The sequence below is a fragment of the Lipotes vexillifer genome, unplaced genomic scaffold (genome assembly GCF_000442215.2).
Source record: "Lipotes vexillifer unplaced genomic scaffold, Lipotes_vexillifer_v1.1 scaffold352, whole genome shotgun sequence".
Lineage (NCBI taxonomy): Eukaryota > Metazoa > Chordata > Mammalia > Artiodactyla > Lipotidae > Lipotes > Lipotes vexillifer.
In genome coordinates this window covers 877,232-890,662 of record NW_006776684.1, presented here as the reverse complement: position 1 = coordinate 890,662, position 13,431 = coordinate 877,232, and the positions used below count along the sequence as shown (strand labels likewise).

Sequence of the window (13,431 nt, the reverse complement as noted above, 5' to 3'; positions counted from 1 at the left end):
GCTGAGGCCCCCAGGCCTATCCACTTCCCTTTTCTGTCATCTCGGAGAAAATCATCTGTGAGCTGAAAGCTCAGTCTCATGTGGTTAGATCCCTGTCACTGGGGGAAATTTATGAGTGTTGCTAGCAAAGTGGCATTCCCTCCTCTGCCAGTGTCACTCCCTGCTTGAAAGACCATGTACTATAAAGGGTGGGAAAGCACATCTCGGAAGAAGCCACAGGGGTGACACAACCTAGGGAACCTCCCAGCACCCGACTCCTTAACACAGGTATCTTCAGACATGGGGGCAACCTGCTGCCTGCTTTCAAAGAGTGGCATCAGGTCCAGGGTTGAGAGCAAAGTCAGCCTGAGAAGAGCCGGAGCTGGGGGTGTGAGGGCACATTTCACAGGATGTAGACGGAGACCTAGGTGGGCTTTCTTTAGCCAAAAGACGGGTCAGCCGGGGCTTGGCGGGCATGGGTCCGACTGGGGGCTCTGAACCTGGAGGCCAGATCCCATCAGGCTGGAGCAGGTGCCTGCGCTGGACTGGAAGCAGATGAGGGGAGTGCCTACCTCTGATTTGGGGACACATCCTACCTGGGAAGGAGAAAAGAGAAAACCCATTCAGAGGAGGGTGACCAGGATGACAAGTGGAATCCAAATGCTGAGAAGGAAGGAACAGTCAGATGAATCTCTGAAAGAAAGATGCTGGGGGCTGTGAAATGACAGTGCTTCAGATCTCGGACATGCCGTCAGAGGGAAGAGCACAAGCTCTGTTCTGTAGGCTCCTGAGGGACCGGCAGAGCTAGGACAGTAGGTGGAAGACACAGAGAGACAGATTTGGCTCAACAGAGAGGAAAACCGATGGTTGGAGATATTCAAAAGTGGACTGCGTTGGGCTTCCCTGGTGGCACAGTGGTTGAGAGTCCGCCTGCCAATGCAGGGGACACGGGTTCGTGCCCCGGTCCGGGAAGATCCCACACGCCGCAGAGCGGCTGGGCCCGTGAGCCATGGCCACTGAGCCTGCGCGTCCGGAGCCTGTGCTCCGCAACGGGAGAGGCCACAACAGTGAGAGGCCTGCGTACCGCAAAAAAAAAAAAAAGTGGACTGGGTTATACTGGGGACCCTTGCCACCATCGAGATTTTGTGAATCTAAGTACAAGCAGACAGGCCAGGTGAAACACTTGGAGAGTCTGTGGCAGACAAGAAGCAGGTACCCTGGCGAACACGGTCAGCTTCAGGAAAGAGCTGGAAGCAGGTGGCAGGGTCCCAGCTGGGAGGCTGGGTCCAGGTTCAGGTCCCCAAGCTCTAGGAAGACTAAGACAAGCAAGGCCTGACCAGAATCCCACGGGAGCGCAGAAACAGTCGGAATAGGAAAGTGAGGTTTCAGACTTGATGACGAGACAGAAACTTGAGCACTGCAATGGCGGTACAGCTGGGGGAGGTGACTCTAAATCAACAGCTCGGCGTTTGGATCTGAGGGACAAAGTAAGACCAGCAGACAAGACTCATGTTGTTGCTGAGTCATTAACCTGTTGACTTGGACTTCCTCAGAATGGGATGGAGATTAGCCTTTGGACCCAGGGTTTGCCGCAGGGATCGGAGAACCTGGGGACAGGAAGCCAGTAGGGCCAGTGCACTGTCCTCGGCAAGGAACACTTGTTTAGAACTTGCTTTGTGTTGAGTGAGGCCATCATCATCTCTGCCTTCCAACAGCTTTCAAGTTTGAAGCTCCTTTGGACCTCCCTCGGGTCTGCATCATTCACTCATTCAGTAGACATTTAGTGAGCGCCTTCTATATACCAGGCACTGACTTACACGCTGGGGAAACAGCAGAGAACAAAACAAAGGGCTTTGCCTGATGGGAGGACTCAGATAATAAGTGAATAGGACCCAGTCTGTCAGATGGTGACAAGTGCTATAGAAAAATCAAAGCAAGGAAGAGAGAGACAGAGAGATGGCGAGCAGGGCATGACCTACAGTAAGTGAGAGAGTGAACCATGCAGACATCTAGGTGAAGACTGTTCTAGGCAGAGAGAACACCAAGGAAGCCAGGGGGAGGGGCTGTTGTGGAGTGAACAAGAGGCAGAGGAGTAAGAGATGAGAACAAATAGTCATAGAACAGTGGGGCAGATCGTGGAGGGCCCTGTGGGAGGGACCCCATAAGGACTCTTTCTTTTCCTGTGACTTGAGATGAGATGAGATGAGATGAGATGAGAAGGCACTGGAAGAGTTGAGCAGAGGACTGACATGATTCCACTTACATTTTAAAAGAATCATCCTTGCTGCCATTTTGAGAAACAAAAGTGACAGTAAGAGAGAAGCACAGAAACTAGTAGGAAAGCTTTGCAGTGATCCAAGGGAGAGAGAATATTGTCTCCGAACGGGGAAAGCCACAGCGGAGGTGGCCAGAAGTGGCTGGGTTCTGGATATACTTGGAAGGTACAGCAAAGAGGATTTGCTGATGGGGAGGGTATGGGATATCAGAGAAAGGTGGGGTCAAGCGTAACTTCAAGGATTGGAACCTAAGTCCAAATAGAAAGAACGGCATGACCGTGTATGCAACAGGGGAGACGGTAGGAGAAGCAGGCTTAGGGGGCACATCAACAGTTTGGACAAGTCAAATTTCAGTTTCTCTTAGACATCCAAAAGAGAATGAGTAGGTGTGTAAGTCTGGAGTTATGGGGAGAAGTCAGAGTTGGAGATGAGACTGGAGAGTCACCGCATCGAAAGCCATGAAACTGAATGAGATCACTAGGGAGTGGGTGGAGAGAGAAGAGGTCTAAGGACAGAACCCTGGGGCACATCCGTATTCAGAGGTCGGACATACGAGAAGGAATCACCAAAGGAGACTGAGAGCCCAATGAGGGAGGGCAAGAACCAAGATGGAGTGCGACCCAGAAGCCGAGAGAGAGAAGCGTTTCACGGAAGGGCGATAGAAAGACTGCCAAATGCTGCCTGTGAAATGAGGCCTGGGGACAGATGATTGGATGAGGCCGTGGGGGTACCATGGATGGGGGTGAAAATCTGACGCGGGGGGGGGGAGTCCTACTGATTGGGTAAGAGAGGAGAGGAAATGGAGATAGCTTTGCGTAAGAATTCTTTTGCAGAGTGTCTCTGCAAAGGGAAGGGGAGAAATCGGGGGTTAGCTGAAGAATGATGTGGGGTTAAGGGACGTGTTTAAGATGGGAGATCATTCAGATCCACTAGCCAGTAGCGGGGACCATTACCTCAGTGTGAAAAGCCCACGACACCGGAAAGGTAGAGAAAATAGAGCCCAGTCTCTCAGGATGCTGTTAGGCTGGTGGGATGGATGAAATTCAAATAAGGTTTTTTAAATGTTTGCAAAGATAGGCGGGTATGCACCAACGAAGACAGTGCAACCCGTGTGTGACTGAGTCAGCATGCGTACCTCTTGCACTCTGAGAATTCTGGGAAGTAAGAGCTTTCCAAACCGGGTGTGGATTCTTGGCTCCTAGAAAGAGGTGAATTTAAAGCAGGATTTAGAAAAAGGGGAGAGACAGCATTTGGTGGAGGAGTGGAGAAGTGTGCTCCAGGCAGGGGAAGGCTAAGAGATGCCAACAGTGCCATTCCCAATAACAGGTGTCACTTTCCTAGCACACACTACACGCCTGACACTACTCTAAGTGCTTTCTAGGTAATAACTCATTGAATTCTCATAAAAACATGAGGTAGCAACTACTGTCATCCATGTTACAGATGAAAAAATCGAAGCACTAAGAAATGAAGTTCTTGCTCAAGGTCATATAACTAGTAAAGGGTGGCGCTCGGATTCAAATCCAGGCAGTCTGGTTAGAGCACAGGCTCTGGCGTCCACCTCTACACCATGATGGAGCCTTCCCGAGCCAACCCCAGTGCTACCCAGAACACATCAGGCTCTGTGGTGTCCCCCTTGCTCTCTAGACTCCTATCAGCTTGGAATAGCCATAGAAGGCAACTGGGTGAGTCAGGACAGAAGGAGCTAAGGGAAGAGGGAAACACATGGGGGACCCTCTCACGGGCGGCCCCAGGTGGTCACCCACCCCCAGTTACGTTGGTTTTCCTCCTGAGTCCAGCACGGTGGCACTACCGCCCGGTCAGGGGCTGGGCACGGCCCCGGCATGGCCCCACCAGGCACCTGCTGAGCCCAGACTGGATGAGTTGGCCCCGCCCTCTGCACCACGCCCCTCATCGGTGTGGGCTTAAGCGGCAGCGGACCCCCCACAAGCTGATCGGCCCCGAACTCAGCTTGACGGGAAGAAACACACACCAACAAGACACAGAGGGGCTGCTGGCCAGCCCGACAGCTATCGGCAACCCCCGCCCAGCTATCTGCCCCCGCATCCAGACTAATGAGAGCTAAGTGTGACCGCTGTCTTGCCTGCAGCTGAGCTGCGAGGCTGTGGGTGGGATGCGCGGGCCCCGCCGAGGCACACACGTGTCTCCCGCCCACTTGGGCTCACACACACTCAGGCGCTCAGCTGAGAGCAGGCGGCAGCCTCTGTGCTTCTCCGACACCTCAGCGGTGGCCGCAGGGAGAAAAGAAACACCCAGACAGGTCTATACCAACAGAGTAAGGAGACTCAGTAGGGCTTCATGTCTTATCTGGCTTAAGCAACTGTGGCCGAATGGGGTCATGGCTTAAATCAGGCAGATGGCTGCCTCCACTCTAAGCTCCCATGAATGGTTGTTAATGAGAACACAAGGATAATAGGATGCCTCCCAAAGAGTATGAGAAAGACCAAAGGCTAAAGTATTCTAGCACAGGAGCCCAGCTTGGAAGGGGTCCTGGAGGTACCAGGTCCAACCTCCCACTGACACTGAACTCTGTCCAGCCCAGCTATGGCCACCTGCAGCTGTGGGGACCGCAGTATCAGAACAGCCCATTTCATCTGCCGGGTAAACATTTTTTTACATCAAACCCAAATCTCCCTCCATAATTATCATCTCTCCCTACAACAAACCACCCTCCCCAAACTAGAGCTTGCTAATGACTCACTCCCCGTCCCAAGACTCTTGTAAATCACTTCACAGAGCTGGAGACAGGCTTTTGAAATTCTGACAAAATATTACCATGCCAGTTCTCTCAATACATGTGTGTCTCTGCCAGGCAGGGCTTCATCCAGCAGGACGGAGGATACTGTGGGTCAGCACATGTGTGGAGGGGGCAAAATGAGAGTCCGGGAAAACCAGGCCATTCTAGCACCAATGGACACAGGCAGCCACGTACCACAATTATTTGGAAGTCAGCTCTATGATCTGGGGCTTTTAGCTGGGGAACAACAGCTGCCTCCCTTCTCTCCAATACCCCTGCTTCTGGGACTTTTCCCAGTTTCCCCCTGCAGGCTCACCATGATACGTTTAAGAAAACATAATGTTTCCTACTGTCACCTGCCTGTTCTCTTTAGCTTAGCCTGATTTCATGAGGTCCTGGGCGTCGGCACTCTGGCCCATGGTGGCTTTCCCATCAAGAATGTACTGCTGGGGAACTTCCCTGGTGGCGCAGTGGTTAAGAATCGCCTGCCAGTGTAGGGGACACGGGTTCGATTCCTGGTCCGGGAAGATCCCACATGCCGCGGAGCAACTATACCCGTGTGCCACAGCTACTGAGCCTGCGCTCTAGAGCCCGTGAGCCACAACTCCTGAGCCCGCGTGCCACAACTACTGAAGCCTGCGCACCTAGAGTCCGTGCTCCACAACAAACAGAAGGCACTTGCAGTGAGAAGCCCCACGCACCGCTACGAAGAGTAGCCCCCGCTCGCCGCAACTGGAGAAAGCCCACGCGCAGCGACGAAGACCCAATACAGCCAGGAAGGAAGGAAGGAAGAAAAAGAAAGAATGAATGTACTGCTGGGACTTCCCTGGCGGTCCAGTGGTTAGGACTCCATGCTCCCACTGCAGGGGACATGGGTTCGATCCCTGGTCAAGGAACTAAGATCCCACAAGCTGCGCAGCCAAAAAAAAAAAGAATGTACTACCAACAGCCTAGGCTATTCAGGACTCCGCCACGTCAGCTGTCCTCTGGTCCTCTGACTGGACTCAATAAGCCAGGCCCCCTTTGTCCCTGCCTGGGAGATGTCCTATCCTCTCACTCCCCTCCATGCGAGCTTGCGCAAGCCCCAAACGCTGTGAAGCTCAGCCTCCTATGCCATAAGATGTGCTTACTTCCACCGACCTTGCAGCTTGCTGGGGAAGCTGAATTAACACATGTGTAAGAACATGTTATACACTGTAAACCGTGACACCAATGCCACCAGGCAGTTGGGAGTCAGGAATCCTGGCACTGCCACAGTGGCCTTTGCCAACTCACTTTGCCTACTGGGACCCCAGTTTTTCATATCTGTGAAATGGAACACCTAGGCCTAATGCATCCCTCACTTCTCAGCAGAAGAGAATCTGGCTGGAGTCTGTAGTTCACAAGTGGGTTCTGGAAAGGTTGAGAGAAGATAAACGTCCTCCAAGTATCCGGTGTGGTGCTCCTGGCAGAAGACCAAGCAGCAGGCGAAGACAGATGACTCCACACGGTACACTGGCCTGGATGCCTTTCTAACGGCAGCCAAGTCTCCCTCATCCCTCTGAAGATGTGGTGACAGCAGGGGTGGGGCAGGAAGGAGAGGAGAGACAGCCTTGTGCAAGCACACATGCAAGCAGACACCCTCATGGACTGTCTTTGGCAAAATATTTACTCTTGCAGATACGTATTTTGTATACTTATTGTTAAATAAAACCAGTTGGCATTTTTGAGCACTGACCGCTGTCTGGGAGAAGAGAAATTTGAAAACTGACAGGTCAATTCAAGGTTCAAAACTTGCCATTAGATAGTTCATCCTGCAAACATTTCCGAAGAAGCACCCCTATGGGCCAGGCACTGTGCTAGACCCAGGAATACAGACATAATAAGAAAGACACAGATCTCCTAAGGTGTTCGTCAGGGGAGGGATCTGTGTCCCAGAAAGCTCTGTACATGGATTCCCTCTCTAGATGACAGAGGAAGGAGAAAGTCATCAATCTCTATTTGTCACTAATGTGAAAGACCAACTGATTGCTTATATGGGTGACGCAATTTGGCAAAGAGATCAAGAGTTACACACTGATCAAAATCTCATAAATCACATCACGTGGTCACAGTATGAAGGGGAGCCCACTACTCAAAAAAACCCACAGTGAGTCCTCCGCAAGGCACAGAATTCTGTTGGTATATTTGGATCTTGGTGTGTCCGATATATTTAATACACAGCAGAACAGGATAAGAAAAACAGTGCTTTTTATTCCTCCCCCTTGCCTCCCCCAATTCTTTTATTATCTTCATCTTCATAACATTTGAATGTTCTATGTTTAACATTCTCTCTGCAGGACTTGGAGCTCATTGAGGGAAACCACCTCGGTAAAAAATGGGAGTTATAAAGTGCTTGGGGTCCTAGTAAGACAGAGCGTCAAATAAATCCAAGCTCTTGCTGCTTCACCTCACAGGGGAAACTTAAACAAGAAAGAGGTTCAGATGCTACAATAACCTGCTGATGTCTAGTGCCACCCGCGCTGAGCAGGACTCTGTACCACCCTGAGCGAGCCTTTCAAATCCCCAGGCCTCAGTTTCCTCATCTGTCTGATGGACTTTGTCTGGGTCCTTAGGAAATTATTTGGGAGTAAAAGAATCAAAAAAGAGCAATAGACCATAAAAGCAATAATGATTCCATCTTTCACTTCCTTTGCCAGATAGAACACAATATATTTAATGTGACTGCTGTGATAATGGGATAATCCCAAATGTCTCCAGGGGTGTAAAGCTGCAGTACGACAAAGCAGAAAGAGAAGCTTTGGAGACAGGTTCGAATTGCAGTCTCTGTGTGACCTTAGGTGAGTTATTTAAACTCCCCAAGCCTCTGTTTCTTCATCTATAACACCTGGTCATTAATTCTGATGTGAAGATTGCCTGAAATATGTGAAACACCTAGCACAGTGCCTGGCAGAGAGTGGTAATTATTAGGGGGATTATTATTATTTAGCACTGTGTCCTCAGTGTTGGCACATAGCACTCAATAAATACTTGTTGAGTGGATTAATAAATGAATAGTTGAATCCCTGTTTTTACCATTATAGCCAAAACTTGCCTTAGAACCCAATCAGGATCTCCAGCCCGTTCCTCTTTTCCCTTTTAAGTAAGACAGATAGATGGACATTTTCTCTTTCTCTTCCTTCTCCTTTTTCTTCTACTTATTCCAATAAGTCTACCTCTTTGAGCACAGGGAAGACCAGAAGAAACTTTAGAACAATGATGCTGAACGTGCTCTTGGGAAACCACATCTTGCAAGGGCCGTGGACTCATCCACCCACCCATTCACTGAGTTTGTGTGATATGCTTGCATACATCAAGTGTCGGGACCTGTGTTACGTGGTCGATCTCCCTTGGAATTCAGAATCTGGTGGGGAAATGCCATAACACTCAGAGCACAACCCAGTAAGTGTGCTGGAACAGGGGAATGGGAGAATGGTTGGAAAAAGATGATCTGACTGCCACCAGCCCCGCCCCCTACTTGCTGTGCGACCTTGGCCAAATCACCACCCCCTCTGGGCCTCCCTCCTCATCTGCGAAATGAGCAGGTTGGAAAATGGAATCCATAGAACCCTTTACGGTTCTAAGATATAATGATGATCCCTTTAAGTCATGGAGGGCTGAAGAGATGGTGAAGGTGGTCTTCTCGGGGCATATATTAACTGGCAGCTCTCACAGTCATCACTCAGAGGACCCAGAGGGACAGAAGCAAAATCAAAAGACATTTTCAGAGAAAGATGACTGAAACAGGTTGACATATGTGTGAGAGTTTGGGGAATTTATGCGGGCAGCCTCGCCATCATAAATAAAATCCCTTTCCCTCACCAAAAGCCTCATTCGCTGAGAAAACACCGGACACTGTAATAGACAATTTGGCTGTATCTCCCGCCCCGTGCCTCACTTGAATGAAAAACAGCAGTCCCACGGCAGGGTAGTGGGCTCGCCACCTCTTTACAAACATCCACGTTGTCACCAGCTCACAAGGGGGGGGGGGCGGTTGGAGCAGGCGGGGCAATTTATCTCCGAGATTCCCGGTCCCTCCGTGCAGCCTCACTCTCACAGCCATCTACTCTGAGGCTGGAGGTTTGGGAGGAACCCCAGAAGAATCAAATGTGGGGAGAAGTGACCCGTAGGAAGTGGGGGAAGGAGCAGCAGCCCCTCCCTTTCCTGCGAGCCTCTGGAGGACTTGGGGGGCCCGTCGCCGTCAACGCTGGTCCAGCCCATCTGTGTGGAAGGCTGCCTGCCACTCAGCACAGCTACTTGTGTTTTCCTGACCTATTTCTCCTCCCATCCCTGCCCTACTCCACATCCCCTCTGGAGTCCGTGTAATTAGCACCTTTCCATCCATAAAGCTCCTGGCTCCCAGGATAACCAAGGAGACAGCAAAACAAGCCGTGGCATTGCTGTTTTGGCTTTTCTTTACTTTCCTCTCTCTTTGTGTCCCCAGCTCACAAGGGGGGGGGGGCGGTTGGAGCAGGCGGGGCAATTTATCTCCGAGATTCCCGGTCCCTCCGTGCAGCCTCACTCTCACAGCCATCTACTCTGAGGCTGGAGGTTTGGGAGGAACCCCAGAAGAATCAAATGTGGGGAGAAGTGACCCGTAGGAAGTGGGGGAAGGAGCAGCAGCCCCTCCCTTTCCTGCGAGCCTCTGGAGGACTTGGGGGGCCCGTCGCCATCAACGCTGGTCCAGCCCATCTGTGTGGAAGGCTGCCTGCCACTCAGCACAGCTACTTGTGTTTTCCTGACCTATTTCTCCTCCCATCCCTGCCCTACTCCACATCCCCTCTGGAGTCCGTGTAATTAGCACCTTTCCATCCATAAAGCTCCTGGCTCCCAGGATAACCAAGGAGACAGCAAAACAAGCCGTGGCATTGCTGTTTTGGCTTTTCTTTACTTTCCTCTCTCTTTGTTGGCTTCACTCTGCTTCCTGGCCTCTGTAGATTAGGCCCAGTCTGACCTTGCCAGCCAGCAGGGACCCTGGCTGGAAATCAGCTGGACGTGTCCTGGCATGAACCAGAACGAGTGCCAGCAGAGAGGACAGAACTGGACGAGCATTGTTCCAAGTGTGGGGATGGGAGCTTGAGGGTCCCTTTGAAGCCCTCCACTGTTGCACAGCAGGCCAGACAGGGATCTGTCAGCTCCACTTTCTGCTTCTCTCCCGGGGAGCAAGTGTCAGGAGAGCCGAGGCCGCGAGGAGCTGCCAATTCCGGCTCAATCCCTTTCCGTTTCCCATTAGCCACAAATGGAAATTGATGGGTTGCCGCTTTAGCCACTCGTTTAGAGGAGAAAACCTCACAGCAAATGCTGAATAACTGGAGGCATCTTATAAATTAAGCATCTTAAGGATATGAACCGTTCTACATTGCTGCTAAGCAGAATTAAATTAGGTTTTGAAGTTTCAGTAGAAGTGAATGGGGAAGAGGGAGGGAAGATTTTGTTTTTAATTCCTTTTTTCAAGTATGCAGAGTGGTGACCGAAGGCAGGATGAGGGGAAGAACTGAGTCACTGGTCTTTGTTTCTGATTCCAATCAGCTGCCACTGCATATGCACAGAGAGACGTGCCCATGTACCCACGACGGAACACGGAGTAACTCGGGGACCTGCAGCTCAGCCTCTGGCCCATGATGCCTGGCCTTGCCAGGGCCTCCTGACCACCCACACCACCATCATGCCCATCTCTGGGACCTTAGAACCAGTCCTAATTGCAAGTAGAGGAATTCGGGAGCTTTAGGCCAAGTCCCTGGGATCCTGCATCATGATCTTCATTCTAAATCATCCTCTAACCCTTTCAGGTTCAAGTTTAGGATCATGCCTCACTCACAGGATCCACTTTCCCCCCTTCCCACCCCAGTCTGGGCAGAGGGGCTTCACGTGGGCCCCTGTCTGGATAACTTGCCTGGTGTTTGGGTCCCTCTAGGGCTGTTGCCTGGCCTTGCCCGGGGTTCCTGCCATTGGACTGATCTTCTTGTGACCAACACACCTGCCCGGATTTCTCACTGCTGTGCCCCACCTGTCTGTCCACAATGACTCCCTTCCCTATACACATGTACACACCCCAATCCCTGACACCCCACGTCTATCCCAGGCCATCAGATGACCACACAGTGTCTGCTGGACTGGACTGTGTCTCCTTGTCTCTACAGCTGGGGCCATGTCCCCAGGACCCGGATCAGCAGGCAGTGGCCCAGCCTGCAGTTAAGGAGCTTTGCTCAGTCTTGGAGGTGTTGGGGGGCAGAGGAGGCAGTTGATTTCTTAGGCACTCCTGGACCCCGGAAAGAGCCAAGTCTTCCGCCAGGCACAGGGACGCTGATGGGGCCAGTGGCGGCAGTGCCTGCCCACACCCAGAACGGGCACCCCCATGACAGCAATGACAAGGGAGGGAGCTGAAGTGCCCTGTCCTTCCTCTCCAGAACCGGGGTAGGGTGAGCAGACACCAAGGCAAAGGCCCTGCCAAGCAGCTGGGTCAGGGGCACCAAGAACACCTCATCTGAACACACCCTCCAGGAAGCCTTCTTGGATTGATCAGAGGAGAGAAGAGATGATCTCTGCTCTGCTCTCTAGCCCCTGGATTTGGAAGCCCCATGGCCATCCCCACCCTCCTTCACCTACAGCTGTGACCAGCTGAGTCCATCACAGACTGCAAAAGGCACTCAACATCTTTCTTCTCATCACAAGAGGAGCTGGGCAGCTTGAGCAGATTGTAGCTGTCAGTCTGTCGGCTGCCCCACCACCACCACCCTTGTCCCAGCCAAACTCAGGGAGGGCAGAGTGCAGGGTCAGATGTCCCCTGCGGACACCTGGGGTGTGGAAGGGGCATCACCCAGGGCTGGGCTGCCCCCAGGGTGCCGTAGGGGCAGCACTTACCAATCCTCAGGGAGTGCGGACTGCAGGCAACCATCACGAGCCACGTGGGAAGCAGCACCAAAGGCGCCGAGACGCGGGGCATCTTCTATAAATCCTCATGGAGCCCTCTGCTGGTCTGGGCATGACATAACTCTGCGAGAGAGCGAGGGAGCATGTGAGTAAGAGTCCTATCGGCCCAGGGGCCCGAGCTACCACCCAGACAGCCTCTGTGGACAGGACCAACGCTCCCTCCACGAATCGCTGTGCCTGTAGGGGAGCTTCAGGCCGGCTCCAGGCCTCTGTCCTTCCTGCCTCTGCCCAGACTCACAGAAGCCTCAGGTTCTAAAGCCATCCCCCACCCTGACCGCCATCAAATCAGGGGCAGGAGGGTGTGACTGTGGTTGAATGATTCATAGGGCTCCACTTTTGAAAAAAATGTCTAATTGGGGATGAAAACTTTCATCTGCTCTTAAGAACAGGAGCCATGGGTGAGCAGAAAAGGAGTGGGTGGGAAGGTTAGGCCATCGTCCCGGGCACATCACATGCCCTGCTCTCTGGGGAGTGATGTTGGGGAAGTGATGGGTTCCAGTCCAGCTCCTCCACTTGCCAGCTGGGTGGCTTTTCTCGGTCACTCAACTCCATTTCCCCTCAGGTAGACCTGGCGTAACAACACGTGCCTGGATGGGTTGAACTGAGGCCGAGGAGAACACAGGAGAGGCCTGGCCTAGAGCAGGGGCTACACAAATGTCAGTTCCTCCCTGGCCCAGATGGGAGAGGTCGCTTCTCAGCAAATACTGAGGGCAGAAGCACACATCCCAGGTCATCAGCTGGTTTCCGCATCTGCTGAAAACTAACCCCTCTCCATCCTTCCTCCACCAGCCCCTCTCCCTCCTGAGGCTGGGGTCAAAGCCAGAACCTTGAAGGAGCTGCCTCCCTGCAAGGCAACATGGGTATTGTCCCTCCCTGAGACCTCCTGGCACCCTGAGATCAGAGTCTGCAGGCCACCAGCCCTGCCCCATCACTGGGGTGAGGGAGGGGCTGGTAAATAGGCAAATATGCTAAACCAAGGTCACCTTTGGTTAGGAGACTAGTATTAAAGTGATTCATCCCCCCACCTCCAGACAGACAATCCAATAGAAAAATAGGCAAATGACTAGAACAGACACTTCGGTAATGGTATATCCAAAGCTCTTGGAGCACACTTGGAAAGGTATTCAGGAACATGCAATTTTTAACTGCAATGAGATATCATTATACACCCACCAGAATGACTTTAAAGAAAAAAAGATACTATCCAGTGTTAGCAAAGATGTGGAGCAACTGGAACTCTTCTACTGTGTCAGTGGGAATGTAAGTCAACATAACTGTTGTGGAAAACTGGTCTATTAGAGCTTTACACATACCCTAATGTCCAGCAACTCTACAACAGGCATTTCCAGTAGAAATGCATGTACACACTCACCAAAGACCTACTAGAACGTTCACAGCAGCGCTCTTTGGGTTTCCCCAAACTGGAAACTAGCCAGATGTCCAGCAGCAGAATGGAGAGAGACATTGTCC

At 51.9% G+C, this 13,431-nt stretch overlaps 1 protein-coding gene across 1 annotated transcript in view; it reads right to left on the bottom strand.

The window, feature by feature from the left end:
- Positions 1–11,974, bottom strand: part of GRIK4 (glutamate ionotropic receptor kainate type subunit 4) — a 319,110-nt gene extending 307,136 nt beyond the window's left edge. Inside the window, exon 1 of the mRNA XM_007450618.1 lies at positions 11,893–11,974. Coding sequence (XP_007450680.1) covers positions 11,893–11,974 — 82 coding nt within the window. The remainder of the gene's footprint in view (positions 1–11,892) is intronic.
- Between the last annotated feature and the right edge of the window lie 1,457 nt (positions 11,975–13,431).